At 40.7% G+C, this 17,409-nt stretch overlaps 1 protein-coding gene across 1 annotated transcript in view; it reads left to right on the top strand.

Annotated features, from left to right (window-relative positions):
* The first annotated feature begins 9,195 nt into the window (after positions 1 to 9,195).
* AGPS (alkylglycerone phosphate synthase) overlaps positions 9,196 to 17,409 on the top strand; it is a 135,731-nt gene continuing 127,517 nt past the window's right edge. The window contains exon 1 of the mRNA XM_065880596.1: positions 9,196 to 9,527. Coding sequence (XP_065736668.1) covers positions 9,196 to 9,527 — 332 coding nt within the window. The remainder of the gene's footprint in view (positions 9,528 to 17,409) is intronic.

Consider the following 17,409-nt stretch of genomic DNA (forward strand, 5'->3'; position numbering starts at 1 on the left):
GAGAGGGAACCTACCTCAATATAATAAAGGCCATATACAACAAACCCACAGCAAACATCATTCTCAATGGTGAAAAACTGAAAGCATTTCCTCTAAGAACAGGAGTAAGACAAAGATGTCTACTCTTGCCACTATTATTCAACATAGTTTTGGAAGTCCTAGCCATGGCAATCAGAGAAGAAAAAGAAATAAAAGGAATCCAAACTGGAAAAGAAGAAGTAAACCTGTCACTGTTTGCAGATGACATGACACTACACATCAAAAATCCTAAAGATGCCACCAGAAAACTACTAGAGCTAATCAATGAATCTGGTAAAGTTGCAGGATACAAAATTAATGCACAGAAATCTCTTGCATTCCCACACACTAACAACAAAAGATCAGAAAGAGAAATTAAGGAAACAATCCCATTTACCATCACAACAAAAAGAATAAAATACCTAGGAATAAACCTACCTAAGGAGACAAAAGACCTGTACTCAGAAAACTATAAAACACTGATGACAGAAATCAAAGATGACACAAACAGGTAGAGAAGTATACCATGTTCCTGGATTGGAAGAATCAATATTATGAAAATGACTATACTACCCAAAGTAATCTACAGATTCAATGCAATTCCTATCAAATTAGCAATGGCATTCTTCACAGAATTAGAACAAGAAATTTTACAATTTGTATGGAAGCACAAAAGACCCCAAATAGTCAAAATAGTATTGAGAAAGAAAAAACAGAGCTGGAGGAATCAGGCTCCCCAGCTTCAGACTATACTTCAAAGCTACAGTAATCAAGACAATATGGTACTGGCACAAAAACAGAAATATAGATCAATAGTACAGGATAGAAACCCCAGAGATAAACCCATGCACCTATGGTCACCTAATCTATGACAAAGGGGGCAAGAATAAACAATGGAGGAGAAACAGCCTCTTCAAAAAGTGGTCCTGGCAGGGAGATCAGCTCGGTGCTTTGTGACCACCTAGGGGGTGGGATATGGAGGTTGGGAGGGAGTCATAAGAGTGAGGAGATATGGGGATATATGTATATGTATAGCTGATTCACTTTGTTATAAAGCAGAAACTTAACACACCATTGTAAAGCAATTATACTCCAATAAAGATGTTAAAAAAAAAAGTGGTGCTGGGAAAACTGAACAGCTACATGTAAGAGGATGAAATTAGAACACTCCCTAACACCATACACAAAAGTAAACTCAAAATGGATTAAAGACCTAAATGTAAGACCAGACACTATAAAACTCTTAGAGGAATACATAGGAAAAACACTCTTTGATAAACCACAGCAAGATCTTTTTTGTGTGTGTGGTACACGGGCCTCTCACCACTGTGGCCTCTCTCGTTGAGGAGCACAAGCTCCGGACGCGCAGGCCCAGCAGCCATGGCCCACGGGCCCAGCCACTCCGCGGCACGTGGGATCCTCCCGGACCTGGGCACAAACCCTCGTCCCCTGCCTTGGCAGGCAGACGCCCAACCACTGCGCCACCAGGAAAGCCCACAAGATCTTTTTTGACCCACCTCCTGGAGTAATGAAAATAAAAACAAAAATATACAAATGGGACCTAATGAACTTAAAAGTTTTTGCACAGCAAAGGAAACCATAAACAAGATAAAAAGACAACCCTCAGAATTGGAGAAAATATTTGCTAACAGAGCAATGGACAAAGGATTAATCTCCAATATATATAAACAGCTCATGGAGCTCAATATCAAAAAAAACAACCCAATCAAAAAATGGGCAGAAGACCTAAATAGACATTTCTTCAATGAAGACATACAGATGGCCAGGAGGCACATGAAAATATGCTCAACATCACTAGTTATTAGAGAAATGCAAATCAAAACTACAATGAGGTATCACCTCACAGTGGTCAGAATGGCCACCATCAAAAAATCTACAAACAGTGAATGCTGGAGAGGGTGTGGAGAAAAGGGAACCCTCTTGCACTGTTGGTGGGAATGTAAATTGATACAGCCACTATGGAGAACAGTATGGAGGTTCCTTAAAAAACTAAAAATAGAACTACCATATGACCCAGCAGTCCCACTACTGGGCATATACCCTGAGAAAACCATAATTCAAAATGACACATGTACCCCAATGTTCATTGCAGCACTATTTACAATAGCCAGGACATGGAAGCAACCTAAATGTCCAACGACAGATGAATGGATAAAGAAGATGTGGTACATATATACAATGGAGTATTACCCAGGCATAAAAAGGAATGAAATTGGGTCATTTATAGAGATGTGGCTGGACCTAGAGTTTGTCACACAGAGTGAAGTAAGTCAGAAAGAGAAAAATATCGTATATTAATGCATATATGTGGAATCTAGAAAAATGGTAGAGATGAACCCATTTTCAGGGCAGGAATAGAGACACAGATGTAGAGAACTGACATGTGGACACGGCGGGGGTGGGGGAGTGGCGGGGAAGGGGAGGGTGGGACGAATTGGGAGATTAGGAATGACATATATACACTACCATGTGTGAAACAGATAGCTAGTGGGAACCTGTTGTTATAGCACAGGGAGCTCAGCTTGGTGCTCTGTGGTGACCTACATGGCTGGGATGGGGGTGGGGGTGGAAGGGAGGTCCAAGAGGGAGGGGATATATGTATACATATAGCTGATTCCCTTCACTGTATAGCAGAAACTAACAGAACATTGTAAAGCAACTATACTCCAATTAAAAAAAAAAAGACGCATGGGGGGAAAAAATAAATGAAAGCTCTTTAGGGGTTCTCAGTTTTTAAGATTATAAAGAAGTCCTAGAGACGAAAGAGGTTAAGTTTACCTAAAAGCAAAAGTTTAAAAGTTTACTGGTTTAGAGTATTAATTGATAAAGAGCAAATCTTGATTTTATATGTTCTAAAGAAAATAATTATTTTAAAGTAACTTTTGACTTTGGTTTCCAAAGTCCTTGCACATTTATCATTTTGCAGTAAATGTGAGAGGTAGGCAGGCCAGAAATTATTCTTACCTAAAGTAAAAAGAAATGAAGAAACAGAGTTTTAGATCGCATAGCAAGTTAGTAGCAGAGCAGCAAAAAAACAAAGTATTTTCAACTCCAGCCCAATAATTTGGCTAATTAATGCAGTTCCTCCTTACCCTACATAGGGTGATTGTGACATCCTGAAATAGAATGGTATTGCAATAGAATGCGTTACAACCTGTCGCCACTTTCACATTAAACATCTTCATTTCTTGAGCTAACTCAGGGCCCTTTACTGGAGCAGACAGCTAAGCACAGTTCAATGCTTTCCGTTCATTCAAAAACATTGCTAAGTTCTTTTGTAGGAGTTCTTTTTTTTTCCTGGCTGCATTGGGTCTTTGTTGCTGCGCGCAGGCTTTCTCTAGTTGTGGGGAGTGGGAGCTACTCTTTGTTGTGGTGCACGGGCTTCTCATTGCCGTGGCTTCTCTTGTTGTGGCCCGTGGGCCCTAGAGCAAAGGCTCAGTAGTTGTGGTGCACGGGCTTAGTTGCTCCGTGGCATATGGGATCTTCCTGGACCAGGGATCGAAACCCTGTCCCCTGCATTGGCAGGCGGATTCTTAACCACTGTGCCACCAGGGAAGTCCCTGTAGGAGTTCTTTATGTCTTCATCATTTGCTGGTAGAGCTTCTTTTTTCAACTGTGGACAGCTTCTCAGGTATATCTGATAGGCTGACTTCCACTTGAGAATGAATTCCAAAGTAGTGGTCTTTCCAGGATTGTCATGATAATTCCCTGCTCAAGAACTTAACTTCCACCAGATCAAGTGTTTACTCTTCTGCTAAGTTTTCAATGCTCCCCAGATTTGGTCTCACATTTCTTGTTCAACCTTACTTCTTTTCCCTCTAGCATGCATTATCTTATGCAGGAGGGCTGTTATCCTTATACCAGCCTCATTCCCACTTCCATAAGAGCAGTTAGAATTTACTATATTTTTGCTCATTAATCCTTTAATACCCCTGGGAATTAGCTATTACTATCCTAATTTTACAGACAAGGAGCTGAGCCCAAAGATATTAATGTGACAAGCTTAAGACAACACATCTGATCAATGGTGGAGCCAACATTCAAACCCAAGTCTGTCTGGCAATGAGGCTAGTGCTCTTAGTCATTACACCAAATATATTGGTAAGTGAATTAAATTTAAATAGGCTAAATGATCCAAGATTTTGTGCTAATACTTCCTAAAAGAAAACAACTAAATGCTGTTTACAAGAGACACATCTAAAATATATGAATACAAGAAGATTAAAAGTCATAGGATAAGACCACCACTGCCCTGCACACACACATACAAGTTGGTGTAGATAAACTTTAAGACAAAAATCAGTATTAGAAAAAAGAGAGGGATATCTGATAATTATAAGATGTTCAATTAATCAGGAAAATATAATAATTTTGACATATTTGATATATAGCTCCAAAGTACAGAAAACAAAGATTAGCTGTACAAGGAAAAAGATATAAATCCATAATGATAGTGGGAGATCTTAACATACTTCAATAATTGATAAAATAATTAAATAAAATATCAGGATATAAAAGGCTTAACAATACAGTCATTAGGTCAAATTTGTATTTGGGGAACACTGCACCCCTAAACAAGAGAGAATACAAATTATTCTTTTCAAATACAAAATAAAACTATTTGGAACTGAATAATAATGAAAATAATGTTATTGAAACTTGAAGTTAATTGTTTATAGAGAAATTTATAGTCCTAAATGCATATATCAGAAAAGAAACACAACAAAAGGCTGAGAAACCAATGAGCTAAGCATTCATTTCAAAAAATTAGAAAAAATAAGGGGAAGATAGGAAATGATAAGCAATATTAACAGAAATTAATAAAAAATAAAGCATACATATAATAGGATCAACGAAGTCAAAGGTTGGTCCTTTAAAAAAGTAATAAAATTGCTAAATGCCTGGCAAACTGATTTTAAGAAAAAAGAGGGAGATGGCAAAATAACCAATGTTGGGAATAAAAAAATGGGACATTACCAAAGATCCTATAGACATTAAATGATAATAGAAGATACTACAAAAAACTTTGTCAATAAATTTGAAAATGTAAATGAAGTAGACAATGTGCTAGAAAAACACTATTAAAAACTGAAACAAGCAGAAACAGAAAATCTGAATAGCATTAAACCACTTAATTTTTTTTTTTCGTTACGCGGGCCTCTCACTGTTGTGGCCTCTCCCGTTGCGGAGCACAGGCTCTGGACGCGCAGGCTCAGCGGCCATGGCTCATGGGCCCAGCCGCTCCGCGGCATATGGGATCTTCCCGGACCGGGGCACGAACCCGCGTCCCCTGCATCGGCAGGCGGACTCTCAACCAACCACTGCGCCACCAGGGAAGCCCTGCTTAATCTTTTAATAAAAAACTTCCCATAAAGAAAACTTTAGGTTCAGATTGTTTCTTTGGTGAATTCTAGCAAACACTTAAGGAAGAAATAATGATCAATCTTATACAAACTCTTCCTGAGCCTTGAAAACAAAGAAGTACTCACTAGCGTGTTTCATGAGGCCAGCAAAACCTGACATGTTTCTATTAGAAGAAGGAAAATAATAGACCAACCTTACTTGTAAACATAGACACAAAATATTAAACAAAATTTTAATACTACTCTGTATTCAGTAATACATAAAAAGGCCAATATATCATGATCAGGTTGGGTTTATGCCAGCATTACAAGGTTGGTTGAACAGTGGAAAACCAATCCATGTAATTTACCATACTAACAGAATAAAAGAGAAAAATCCTATGATCATCTCAACCAGTGCAGAAAAAACTTCTGATAAAACTCAATATCCAATCATGATAAAAACTCTCAGCAAACTAGGATTAGAAGGGGAATTCCTTAACCTGTGAAAACGTTTGTTAAAAAACAAAACAAAACAAAAACTCAGCAACCCACTTCAAACAATGGTGAAGTGTTGAGAGATTTCCCTTTGAAATCAGGAACAACATAAACGTGCCACTACTACTACTTCTCTTCAACACTGTACTGGAGGTCCTAGCCAATTGGCTAAAGCAAGAAAAAGAAGTACAAGGTATAAGGATGGAAAGGAAGAAATCAACTGTTACTATTCACAAATGATATAATTGTATGTAGAAGATCTAAAAGAATATACAGTAGCTAAGCCAGTGTGATACTGGCATAAGGTAGATAAATAGACCAATGGAATAGAATACAGAGCCCAGAAACAGACTAATGCTATGTGGACACTTGATTTATGACAAAGGTGGCAATGTATTATAGAACAACATATTTTCAACAAGTGGTGCTGAAACAACTGGATACTCATATCGGAAAAAAAAAAAAGAAACCTGATCTCTACACCACAAATAAAAATCAATTCCAGGTAAATTGTAGGTGTAAATGTGAAAGGACAAACTGTAAGGCTTCTAGAAGGTAATACAGGAGATCTATCTTTATTACACATTCACAAACGATGATATCCAAATGGCCAATAAACACACACAAAAAGGCACTTGATCTCATTAGTAACTAGGGAAACACAAATTAAAACCATAACAAGATAATAGTATATAATAGCTGAAACTAAATAGGCTGACAATAACATGTCAGAACTCTCATATGGGAACTCTCCCATGCTGCTGGAATCAATTTTATACAATCCCTTTGGAAGAGTTTGGCATTTCATTATCTATTAAATGTATGCATACTTGATGACCTAGAAATTCCACTCTTAGATGGGTATGTTACAGAAATTCATCTACATGTCCACCTAGAGACATATTCAAGAATGTTTATAGCAAACTTATCCACAGTAGTCCCAAACTGGAAACAACTCCATTAATTTTAAGTAATGAAAGTAATAAGATAAGTAATGAAAGTCAGTGCAATAAAGAAATTTGGTGCATGTTTCAGGAGTTAATTTCACTTTTTTTGTGTGCCTTATATTAGAAGAGATGTTGTAAATACAAATAAAGGCCACTCCATTTAAATTCCACATGTTATGGGTTCACACTTTGAATCTGTACTTATGGTCTCCTCTCCATGGGGATCTAGGTTATTAAGGGCCAAGTGTTCCAGGACTCAGAAGGAATAAGTTTGCAGAGATGGCCCTCCTGAATGTGATATCACTGAGGTTTTGCCTTTGGTGGGAATCTCAATGGACCATGCTTCAGGTGAAACATTTGTTCCTCTTAGGTAGCATGAAACAAGTATCAGGGCACTCTGCTTGGGCTTTGCTCTTGTAAGGAGAGGGGTTAGGAAATCCTTCACCACGGTCACCTACATCACACTTATTCCACCTGATAGTATCACACAGTTTGTTTCCCACATATATCTTAACTCCTAACTAGCTAATTCTACCATGTAGATGAAGCATAGGCTTAAATACTTTTGCATCTCATAGCACATGAGTTAGTTACATAACAGGCTCTCAACAAGTGTTTTTACTGCCTACATGTGTTTCATTACTGTACACATATTTGAAATGTATTTAATCAGCAGTTTTTCCACAGCTATAATGGTTTACACCAAAACTGTAATTTTGGTTCACATCAAGTTTTCCATCACCCAGTAGAAAAGGCTTTTTGTTATTCTGTTGATATTGGCAAAATTTATAAATTTTGTCTCCTGAGAGTTGGCAAGAAGCATGTTCAACCTCAATATGGTAAAGACTGTGGAAGTCAGTTAACTACATTTACATTTAAGGCATGCAAATGGTATTAGACTGAGCTCTCTGGGAGTCAAGCAAAAATTAATAGATCTGTTTTAGTTCAAAAAGATTCTGAGGAAGTTGTTGCTTATACAGCATTTTGGCTAGAAATCTATGAATTTTACATGATTGCAAGCAAATGTGCTAGCTGGTGTTTCAATGTTGTTCTAGAAACATCTAGATAGGGTGTGAGCAGCTCAAAGACTAGAGTTGCTGAACTCTCAGACTTGAGTTTTTTTCCTTAGAGCACTCAGCAATTTACTAGTGCTGCCCCCTTTTTTCACTCCTAGTCTATCTGAAATAGCCAATGGTTTGAAGCAGCAGCTAAACAGGAGTGGGGCTCAGCGATTCTGTAGTTAGACTGGACGTTTAACATTGAACTCTCTCTTAAGATCTGGAGATCAGGCCTACAAACCAAGTCCTCTTCACTGCTGCCTGAATTGTCTCAGAACTATTAAATAGTTCTTTTCTATCAGTCAAATAACTCCTGGAATATCTTAACTCTCACAGAGACTGTGTTAGCAAGAAGGTGGCTCTTAAGAAAGGAGGTGACTTCACTGGGCTTAGGATGCTTATGGCAACCCTTTCTCTTGCCATTCCCAAGACTTATCTTTTACACATTATGCAAAAAGGAACTCTACTTCTGATGGCTGAGGTTTGCAAGGTGGCTTATAAAAGTGTATCTAATCAACTGGCTGAAAACGATTGTGGAGCACTGTCCTACTGATATGCCCCTAATTTCACCAGGTGCCACTCTCCAGAAATGAAGTCAATTTGTAGATAAATGAGAAGTCTTAAGAGCAGCTGTAGGGTAATTCTATCTCTAGCAACACAAAACTTTGGCTCCATTAGGGAAAGGAAGGGCGCAGCACCCAGTAACCACGGAAAGAGAACCAAGGTTGCAACTTAGCATTAGCATTTACTAGCTGCACGCCCTCGGGCAACTTAGTGTCTCGGAGTCTCAGTTTTTTCATCTGTAAAATGGAGATTGCTTACTTGAGATCTAGCATTAAGCACTGTGCCAGGCACGAAGTAGGCGACGAGAAAATGATACCTATTTGCTCTAATGGTTATAGGCACGAATCAGTTTTGAGTTAGTGACTCCGCAGGAAGGGAGAGCAGAGGTGGAGCAGCAGGAAAGGATGGCGTTGGTTCACTCGTCAGGTCCCCAGCACCGCCCATGTCTCCTGCTCCGAGGCGTTTGCTCCCGAAAGCTACTCCAGAGGCTCAGGCCACACTCGAGGAGGCCACCCAGGGCACTAGGACACCTCGGGGACGCTTGCGGTTTGACTCCCGGTCTAGCCCATCCCGGGCCGAACCAATCCCAGGACTGCTCGAACTCACCTGCTTGACAGGTGTCGGAGGTCTGGGGCGTGACCGCGGAGGCGGGCGGGTGCGGTGGGCGGGAGCTGAGACTATGAAGCTCCAGGCGCATGGCACCCGCCGCCCAGTCGCCGCGGTGGCTGCCGGGATGCGCCGCAACGAATGGTCGCGCCGGGCGCAGCTTTGAGTGACCTTTCACCCGCGCCCAGCGGTCCCGGGCGGCGGCACAAGGCGGAAGCCATGGCGGAGGCGGTGGCTGCGGCTGCGGCGGGCGGGACGGGCGCGGACGCGGGCTCCGGTTCTGCAGCGGACAGGGAGCGGGACCGCGCCGGGCGGAGGCTGCGGGTTCTTTCGGGCCATCTGCTGGGCCGGCCCCAGGAGGCTTTGAGTACCAATGAGTGCAAAGCGCGGAGAGCGGCGGCGGCGGCGGCCGCCACGGCGGCGCCCACTGCCACTCCCGCCGCGCAGGAGTCGGGCACCATCCCCAAGAAGCGGTGAGTAGCGGCTCTGTGGAGCGAGCTGGCGGTGAGGGACCAGTCCGGGCCTGTGCTGCGGGAGGGCACCGGCGAGATGGGAAGGGAGGTGACACGGGTGGGTGGAAGGCATTCAGGTTCCAGAAAGTGCGGACCATCTCGTTTTTAAGAGAGCGTGGATGAGACCCTGGACACTGTCAGGAAGGGGGACGGATGAAATGGTGGATTTTGGTCACTGAGAGTAGTAGACCTGAAGAACTCTTATTGGGGAAGGCTTTCAGGGGACCCTTTTTCTTGGATTCATAATGCGAGAAATTCATTCTCTGTATGGAATTAATACTTTGGAAGCCAAGGTCTTGGAATAAATAGAAGGGGTTTTATTGTGATCCTCTAAAGAAATTTAGGTTCGTACCAAATGATGGATCTCTTCTAATTCGCTCAAGCTTCGGTGCGGGGAGAAGTGGTTTCTGGAAGAAGGTGCTGCTGACTGGTTTCTGTGGGGTAGATTTCTGCTTGCTTAGGGACATGGTCTTTGACTTTGAGGGAGGAAATCGAGGGGTGGGTTAGAAGCAATAAACAGCAGACACTAGTTAGTGATTTAGGGTGTGGTGGTAGCTACTGAGCTCTGGTGTAACCAGAAGGTGAAAGATCCTTGTCTGTGGTTGAGGTTGTTTGTAAGACATTTTGACTACGACTTTTTGGCGAAATGTTAAGCTCTGATGGAAGCCACAAGGAAAAGCTGTTTTTTGAGATGTGGTTTTGTCAGCATGGATAAACTTTTAAAGTGGAAAAAAAAGTTGCTAATGTTTAATGTGTACTTTCAATGTGCCAGAGATTGTGCTAAATCTGTGACTTCTTTTACTCCTCTCCAAACTATGAGATAGGTGCAGTTATCTCTCATTTTACAGATGAAGAAATAAACAAGATTTAGAAGCCTGCTGCAGGATTGGCAGGTACAGTGTGTGGCAGATTAGATTTCGAAAGTGCGTCAAGTTGACTTTAGGGCCAAATTCTTGAGCAGTACTGCTTCCAATGAATTCATTCATTAATTCAACATTCATGAGTCCTTCCTTCAATACATGCTCACGGTACTAAGAATAGAGAGATTTAAAAATGCAGTATTTACTCATAAGGAACTGATAGCCTAGTAAAGTAATGTTATAACACAGTGAGATAAGAAACTTAGCTGATAACCATAGCAAATAGTCACTTAACCCGGATTTGGATATTTATTTGTTAGGGCAAAGGCTTTCCAGAGTAAGGATTGCCTGAGTAAATCTTGAAGGTTGTATTGGAAGGAGCCTGCCAAAGGAGAAGAGCTTTTTTTTTTTTTGGCTGCATTGGGTCTTTGTTGCTGCGTGTGGGCTTTTCTCTAGTTGTGGCGAGGGGGCTACTCATCGTTGCGGTGTGCGGTCTTCTCATTGCGGTGGCTTCCCTTGTTGTGGAGCACGGGCTCAAGGCACGCGGGCTCAGTAGCTGTGGCGCATGGGCTTAGTTGCTCCGCGATATGTGGGATCTTCCTGTACCAGGGATTGAACCTGTGTCCCCTGCATTGGCAGGCGGATTCTTAACCACTGCACCACCAGGGAAGTTCAGAGAAAAGCATCCTTGGTGGAAAAACTGTGTTCACAGGTAAAGCAGTGAGAGGTTGAATTGCTAAGAGTTAAGTGTTGCAGAAGGAGGTGAGAATGACTTGGGATGAGGGTTGGAGATGTGGTCTTGTTTGCAGGATTTTATGTGGGGTAAAACATAATTACATTTACCTTTTAGAAAGGTCACATTGAGGATTGAGTTGAAGGTTTAAACAGCTGAACATACAGTTTCTGGAAACATAGATCTGAGTTTGAATTTCTCCTTCACAATTCCAGCTGCATGACTTTGGGCAAGTCACTTAACCTATCTCAGAGCTTTAGACCCCTCATCTTTGAAAAGGAGGACAATAATTCCTGCTTTGCATTGTTGCTGTGAGAATTGGAAAATATAAAGTGATCAAGCGCTTAGTGCAATGCCTGTTTCATAACCTCTCAACAAATGGGAGATGCAGTTTTGATTGAGTCCAGAGACAGGGAGACCATTTAGAAGACTATTATCCTAGTGAGAAATGCTGTGATTCTGAACTAGGGCATAATGTTTGAAAAAGTATTTGAAAAAGTATTAGGAGGTAAATTTTCCATAACTTGGTTACAGAGTGGTGGGGGAGGAAGGAATCAAGAATCACATCTTGGCCTCTGGCTTCATTTGAAGTTATATTAGCTGTGACTGGATTTAAAACTTTTAATTTTTCTAATGCCTTAATGTACATTTATGTCCATTCATTTGTGTGCATCTCTGTGATTGTACATTTATATGCAGGTTCACACTCTCAGAGCTAAGTAGGTAGGACAGGTGTTCCTTAAGGCTGGATTTAGAGGCCTTTGTCTGTAGCATTTGGAGAAAAATAGTAATGTTTGGAAGGCACATTGGGGTAATGGATGAGGCTTCTCATGGCTGAAAGTGACTGGTCTGGGAAGCCTTCTGTGGCTGTTCTGTGGACTGAAGTCCCAACTGTATGTAATCTATGCTATCAGTGGCTCTGGTCTTTCATTCAGGATTAGGTGTGGCTAGTGGTAAAATTTAATCCTGTACAACTCTTTTAAAGTTTGAATCAAAATATGAGGGAACACAAAAACTTGTATTCGATGGAACATCAGAAGCTTCTTCACAGAGTGATCTACTGCTTAGCTGGGGCTCAGTTTGCCAGCACCAGAGCTGAGCCTAAAGGGAAGGCAAGTGATGGAGCAGGAAGGAGCCAGTGTGTATATCTAGTAAAGTGTGAGTGTGACTATATGTCATTATTTTGGAAGCATTTGGTGATGTGTATTATTTGTATAATTCCTTCTCTTTTATTACCCTGGATGATGTCATTGGTTGTAATTCTTTTATCTCATGACTGATTATCATCATGGAATTGGAGGAGTAACTTCTTGAAACTCCACGCTTTTATTCCTCTTACAGAGTAGTCATGCATGTTAATTTACTCAACATTTATAGAGTAGTTGCTTTATGACATACTGTCTTAGGTTGTCAGGTATTGGAGGTAAAGAAATGATAATAGTCCTTGGCCTCAAAGAATTCAGTATAGAAAGGGAGATGCACATGCCAGTACATTTTTGAGTAGAGTCAATGTAGATACAGGTATAGATGCAGCACAAAGGAAAGAAAGAGTGATATACTTTATCTAGGGGGTCAGGGAAAGCTTTCTGAAGATGGTTTAAAAATATGGATGATAGTGTGGTAGGTTGATTGGAAGGTGAGGGGAGTTTGTATTCCAGACAGAAGTTATAGCATATGGCAAAGCAGGGGGCCGTGAAGGTGCATCTTGTATTTGGGTAACTAAATAATTCAGTATTGGTAGAGGTGGGAGTAAAGTGAAAAGAGGAGGGCATAAGAAGGTCATGGAGGCCTTTGGCCTGTAGGTCATCAGTCCATTCATTCTTTCACTCGTTTATGTGTGAATGTTTGCTTACTATGCAACACATAACTGAACAAAAACTGCCGTTATTGGGCTTCCTTGGTGGCGCAGTGGTTGAGAGTCCACCTGCGGATGCAGGGGACACGGGTTCGTGCCCTGGTCCGGGAAGATCCCACATGCCGCGGAGCGGCTGGGCCCGTGAGCCATGGCCACTGAGCCTGCGCGTCCGGAGCCTGTACTCCGCAACGGGAGAGGCCACAACAGTGAGAGGCCCGTGTACCGCAAAAAAACAAAACAAACAACAAAAAAAAACCCCTGCCGTTATGGACTTACATTCTAATTGGAGTGGAGATAGTGAACAGACAAGTAACACAGTATGTCAGATGATGGTAAGTATGATGAATAAAAATGAAGCAATGTAGGAGGATAGATGATGGAGAGCCCTTGAAGGAATTAAGCCAGGAAGGGACATGATCAGATTGGGTTTGGGTTTGAGAGCAGTCACTTTGGCTACAGTGTTCAGAATGGATTGGAGAAGGATGAGGACGGATATAGGAAGATCCGTTTGGGGAGGCTGTTGTAGCAGAACAGGTGAGAAATAATGAAGGTTTAAACCAAGATGATGGCAGTGAGAATAGAGAGGAAAGGATGGATTTGCATTTTGGAAGTTAGTGCGTTAGGTGATATTTAAAATCTGTTACACTTGTCACATGGTCTCCTATGAGTTAGTTCTAATTACTTCTGTCCAGGAACATATATTCTCATTATTTGAAGTTGCAGAGTAGAGTTTTGAGGATGATCGTTTACTTTTGGACCTCTGTTTTCCTTTAAGTGCATGTTACTCCATGAACAATTTCTTTTTGCTCTTGCTTCTGAATGGAGTTTTAGATTCCTAAAAATCATAATAAATGTCAACTAAATATGTGACATTTTTATGCCTTGGTTTTGGATTTTTTCGGTTTTTTTTTTTAAGTTGCTGTAATGTTATGAAAAAGAGAAGGAAAAAAGCCCTTGTTCACATCTGTCTCTCCATACTGATAACCACTTCTCCAGTTGTAATTTTGGCTCCAACCTCTTTGTGGTTTGCGTTAGTCAAAACTGTTCTATGGCAGTTTTTACAGAGGTTATAAACTCTTATGTTTCAGATCAAAAGAATATCTGATCAAGAAAGCTATTAATTACTTAATTTACTTGCCCATACTGCTACTTATACACACCATTCTTTAAAAAATAATGTATTATTTAACACCTACCAGAAACCTTGGTAGATATTTTCCAGAAGGAAAAACCTGAGTTAACCTCTTGTAAATGTTTCCCAGGAGGACATCTGAAGCCTTTAAGAGCTGATGCATTTCTGCAACAAGGTTATTTGCACAAGTGACCTGACGTACGATTTAACGTCATTTGGCAAAATTAGAGCTTATTTTAGTAGTTATGTTGAATGAAATACTTAGCCTGCATTGAGTTCCTAGCGAGGAATTCTAGTAATAGTAGCAACAGGAGTTTTAATTTGATTAAGTCCTAATATACCAGGTACTCTCCTGAGGCTTTATGTACATTATCTCATTTAATTTTCAGAGTAGCTCTGAAAAGGTGACACTGTATGTATGTTATGGGTGAGGAAGTAGAGGCTTAGAGTAGTTAACTTGTCTAAAGTCATGCAGTTACGAAATAAAAGAGACAGCATTTCAACTCTGATCTGTCTTCCTCTAGAGGCTGCATTTCTTCCCCTATGCAATATTACTGCACTTGATGTTGTTCTCTAGGGGAAATTACCTACTTGGTTGTCATCAAGCTGTTTTCTTTGTCATCCAAGTTGCAAATCTTTTGTTATTGAATAGATCATGATCATATACAGTGTCATAATTAAGAGAACATTAGTTTATATTGTACTTATTATATAAATTATAAAATATATGATCCTGTCAAAATGAAATTCATAATATATACAATGGAATATTACTCAGCCATAAAAAGAAACAAAATTGAGTTATTTGTAGTGAGGTGGATGGACCTAGAGTCTGTCATACAGAGTGAAGTAAGTCAGAAAGAGAAAAACAAATACTGTTTTTATATGGAATCTAAAAAAAAAATGGTTCTAAAGAACCTAGGGGCAGGACAGGAATAAAGATGCAGACATAGAGAATGGACTTGAGAACACAGGGTGGGGGAAGGGTAAGCTGGGACGAAGTGAGAGAGTGGCATGGTCATATATACACTACCAAATGTAAAATAGATAGCTAGTGGGGAGCAGCCGCATAGAACAGGGAGATCAGCTCGGTGCTTTCTGTCCACCTAGAGGGGTGGGATAGGGCAGGTGGGAGGGAGACGCAAGAGGGAGGAGTTATGGGGATATATGTATATGTATGGCTGATTCACTTTGTTATAAAGCAGAAACTAACACAACATTGTAAAACAATTATACTCCAATAAAGGTGTCTAAAAAAAAAAAGAAAGTATAATGCATTGTTTAAAAAGATAGACCAACCTGTTTCCTTTTGTGAGTGAATTTTGCCATTTGACTTGTGAGAGAAAATGGTATCGAGAATAAAAGGGAAAGAGGAGGAGGAGGACTGTGGAAGACACCAGATCAGAGGAGAAAGGAGGAGAGGAGAAGAAGTAATGGGGGATTTACTGCCTGGGTGTAAATTAACTATATTTGGACTGTAAATGAATAAGAAACCCTGAAGACTTAATCTCCATGGTTATTTGGTATCATACTTCTCTTAGATTGGAAGTATCATTTTGAGATGGACGACATCTTCTGTAAATAGACTTCATTATGTCAGGAAGTTTCTACTATAGAGCCATCTACCTTCTGGTCACTTAATAAAAATATCTACTAATAAATTAAGTGATCTCTTTTTAGGATGCAGAGAAATGGAGCGCTGTTGTAGTCAGATGAGATACTTTATGGAACCGTTTAAAAGCAAGTGCTGGGGCTTCCCTGGTGGTGCAGTGGTTAAGAATTCACCTGCCAATGCAGGGGACTCAGTTTCGATCCCTGGTCCAGGAAGATCCCACATGCCGTGGAGCAACTAAGCCCGTGTGCCACAGCTACTGAGCCTGTGCTCCAGAGCCTGTGTGCCACAACTACTGAAGCCTGCACGCCTAGAGCCTGTGCTCCGCAACAAGAGAAGCCACCACAGTGAGAAGCCTGCGCAGTGCAATGAAGAGTATCCCCTGCTCGCCACAACTAGAGAAAGCCTGCGTGCAGCAAGGAAGACCCAACACAGCCAAAAATAATAAATAAATAGCAAGTGCTAAGCAAGTATTACTTCTTTTGGTTTTATTTTCTTATTACTGAAATAAGATACTAATAATAAACTAATCTTCAACAGATTATGTTAATTTCAAATCCAAACCAAATTAAGGTATTCTAAGTAGGGTTTACTCTCTTTATTTGTTGGGCTTTAGGGGTAATATTTAGTTATACCTCTGTCCCACATCTGAGTTCAGAATCAGTTGAGAAGTAAGACTCAGAATATAGACAGATGGAGTAAAAATGTCAGCTTTATTACCAGTAAAGCTGGTTGGAGTATATGGCTTGGATCTGGGCTACCTAATATTTACCCTGAATTAGCTATGCTCAGTCACAGGTAGTGCTGGACCACATATTTCCTCTGCAAGGGCAGAGTCGGCTCTGGGAAACCTCATACATGGCACTGAGAGACTAGAGTATCATCTCTCCATAGCCGATAGATTGGAGAGAGAGAAAAACAGCTGACCCCAGGTGCTTAGTGCCTCCTCTCAGAAGCCACTAACCAGGTAAGTCACTCTTCCCATGAGAAAGAGTGAATGTGTGAGGGCTGGGGAGAGGCCAGGACTGTTACCTTTCTGAAGTCCCTCCACATGGAAAACTGGAGGCTGGAGAATGGAGGTTTTGCTGGAATGTTTTTGGAGAAATTAAGGGAAAGGGCTGAAAACTTTTTGGTAAATAAACAGTCTTCCACCTATATCATTTGCATGTATTATCCACGTTGCCTACTGAATATATTATAGTTTCCTTGGTAGGGCAGTTAGTGTCCTCCAGGAGGATGTCTAAATCAGCCTTTCCAAGCTGTCTCTTATTTCCTTGATACCTACTGTGTACTCTAGCTACATACCAGAATTATTGCTGTTACCAGAACATGGTCTTCCCTTCCCCTTTTCTTTTTTTGATACGTTAGTGTGTCTCAAAGTATAGTACACATAGCAGTGATGGTCCTGAGATAATTTGGGGTGGTACAAACCTTATTTGGATAGTTATAAATGTTTGTATATATACTTATTTTTGTTAACCTTTATTGAACTTTTACAAATTTATTATAAAAGTAAATGCATAAATCTGAAGTTTACAGCTTACTTTTTTTAAAAATTTTGTTTTTGGCTGCATTGGGTCTTCGTTGCTGTGTGTGGGCTTTCCCTAGTTGTGGCGAGTGGGGTCTGCTCTTTGTTATGGTGCATGGGCTT

Source organism: Phocoena phocoena, chromosome 7 (assembly GCF_963924675.1).
Source record: "Phocoena phocoena chromosome 7, mPhoPho1.1, whole genome shotgun sequence".
NCBI classification, from domain to species: Eukaryota; Metazoa; Chordata; class Mammalia; order Artiodactyla; family Phocoenidae; genus Phocoena; species Phocoena phocoena.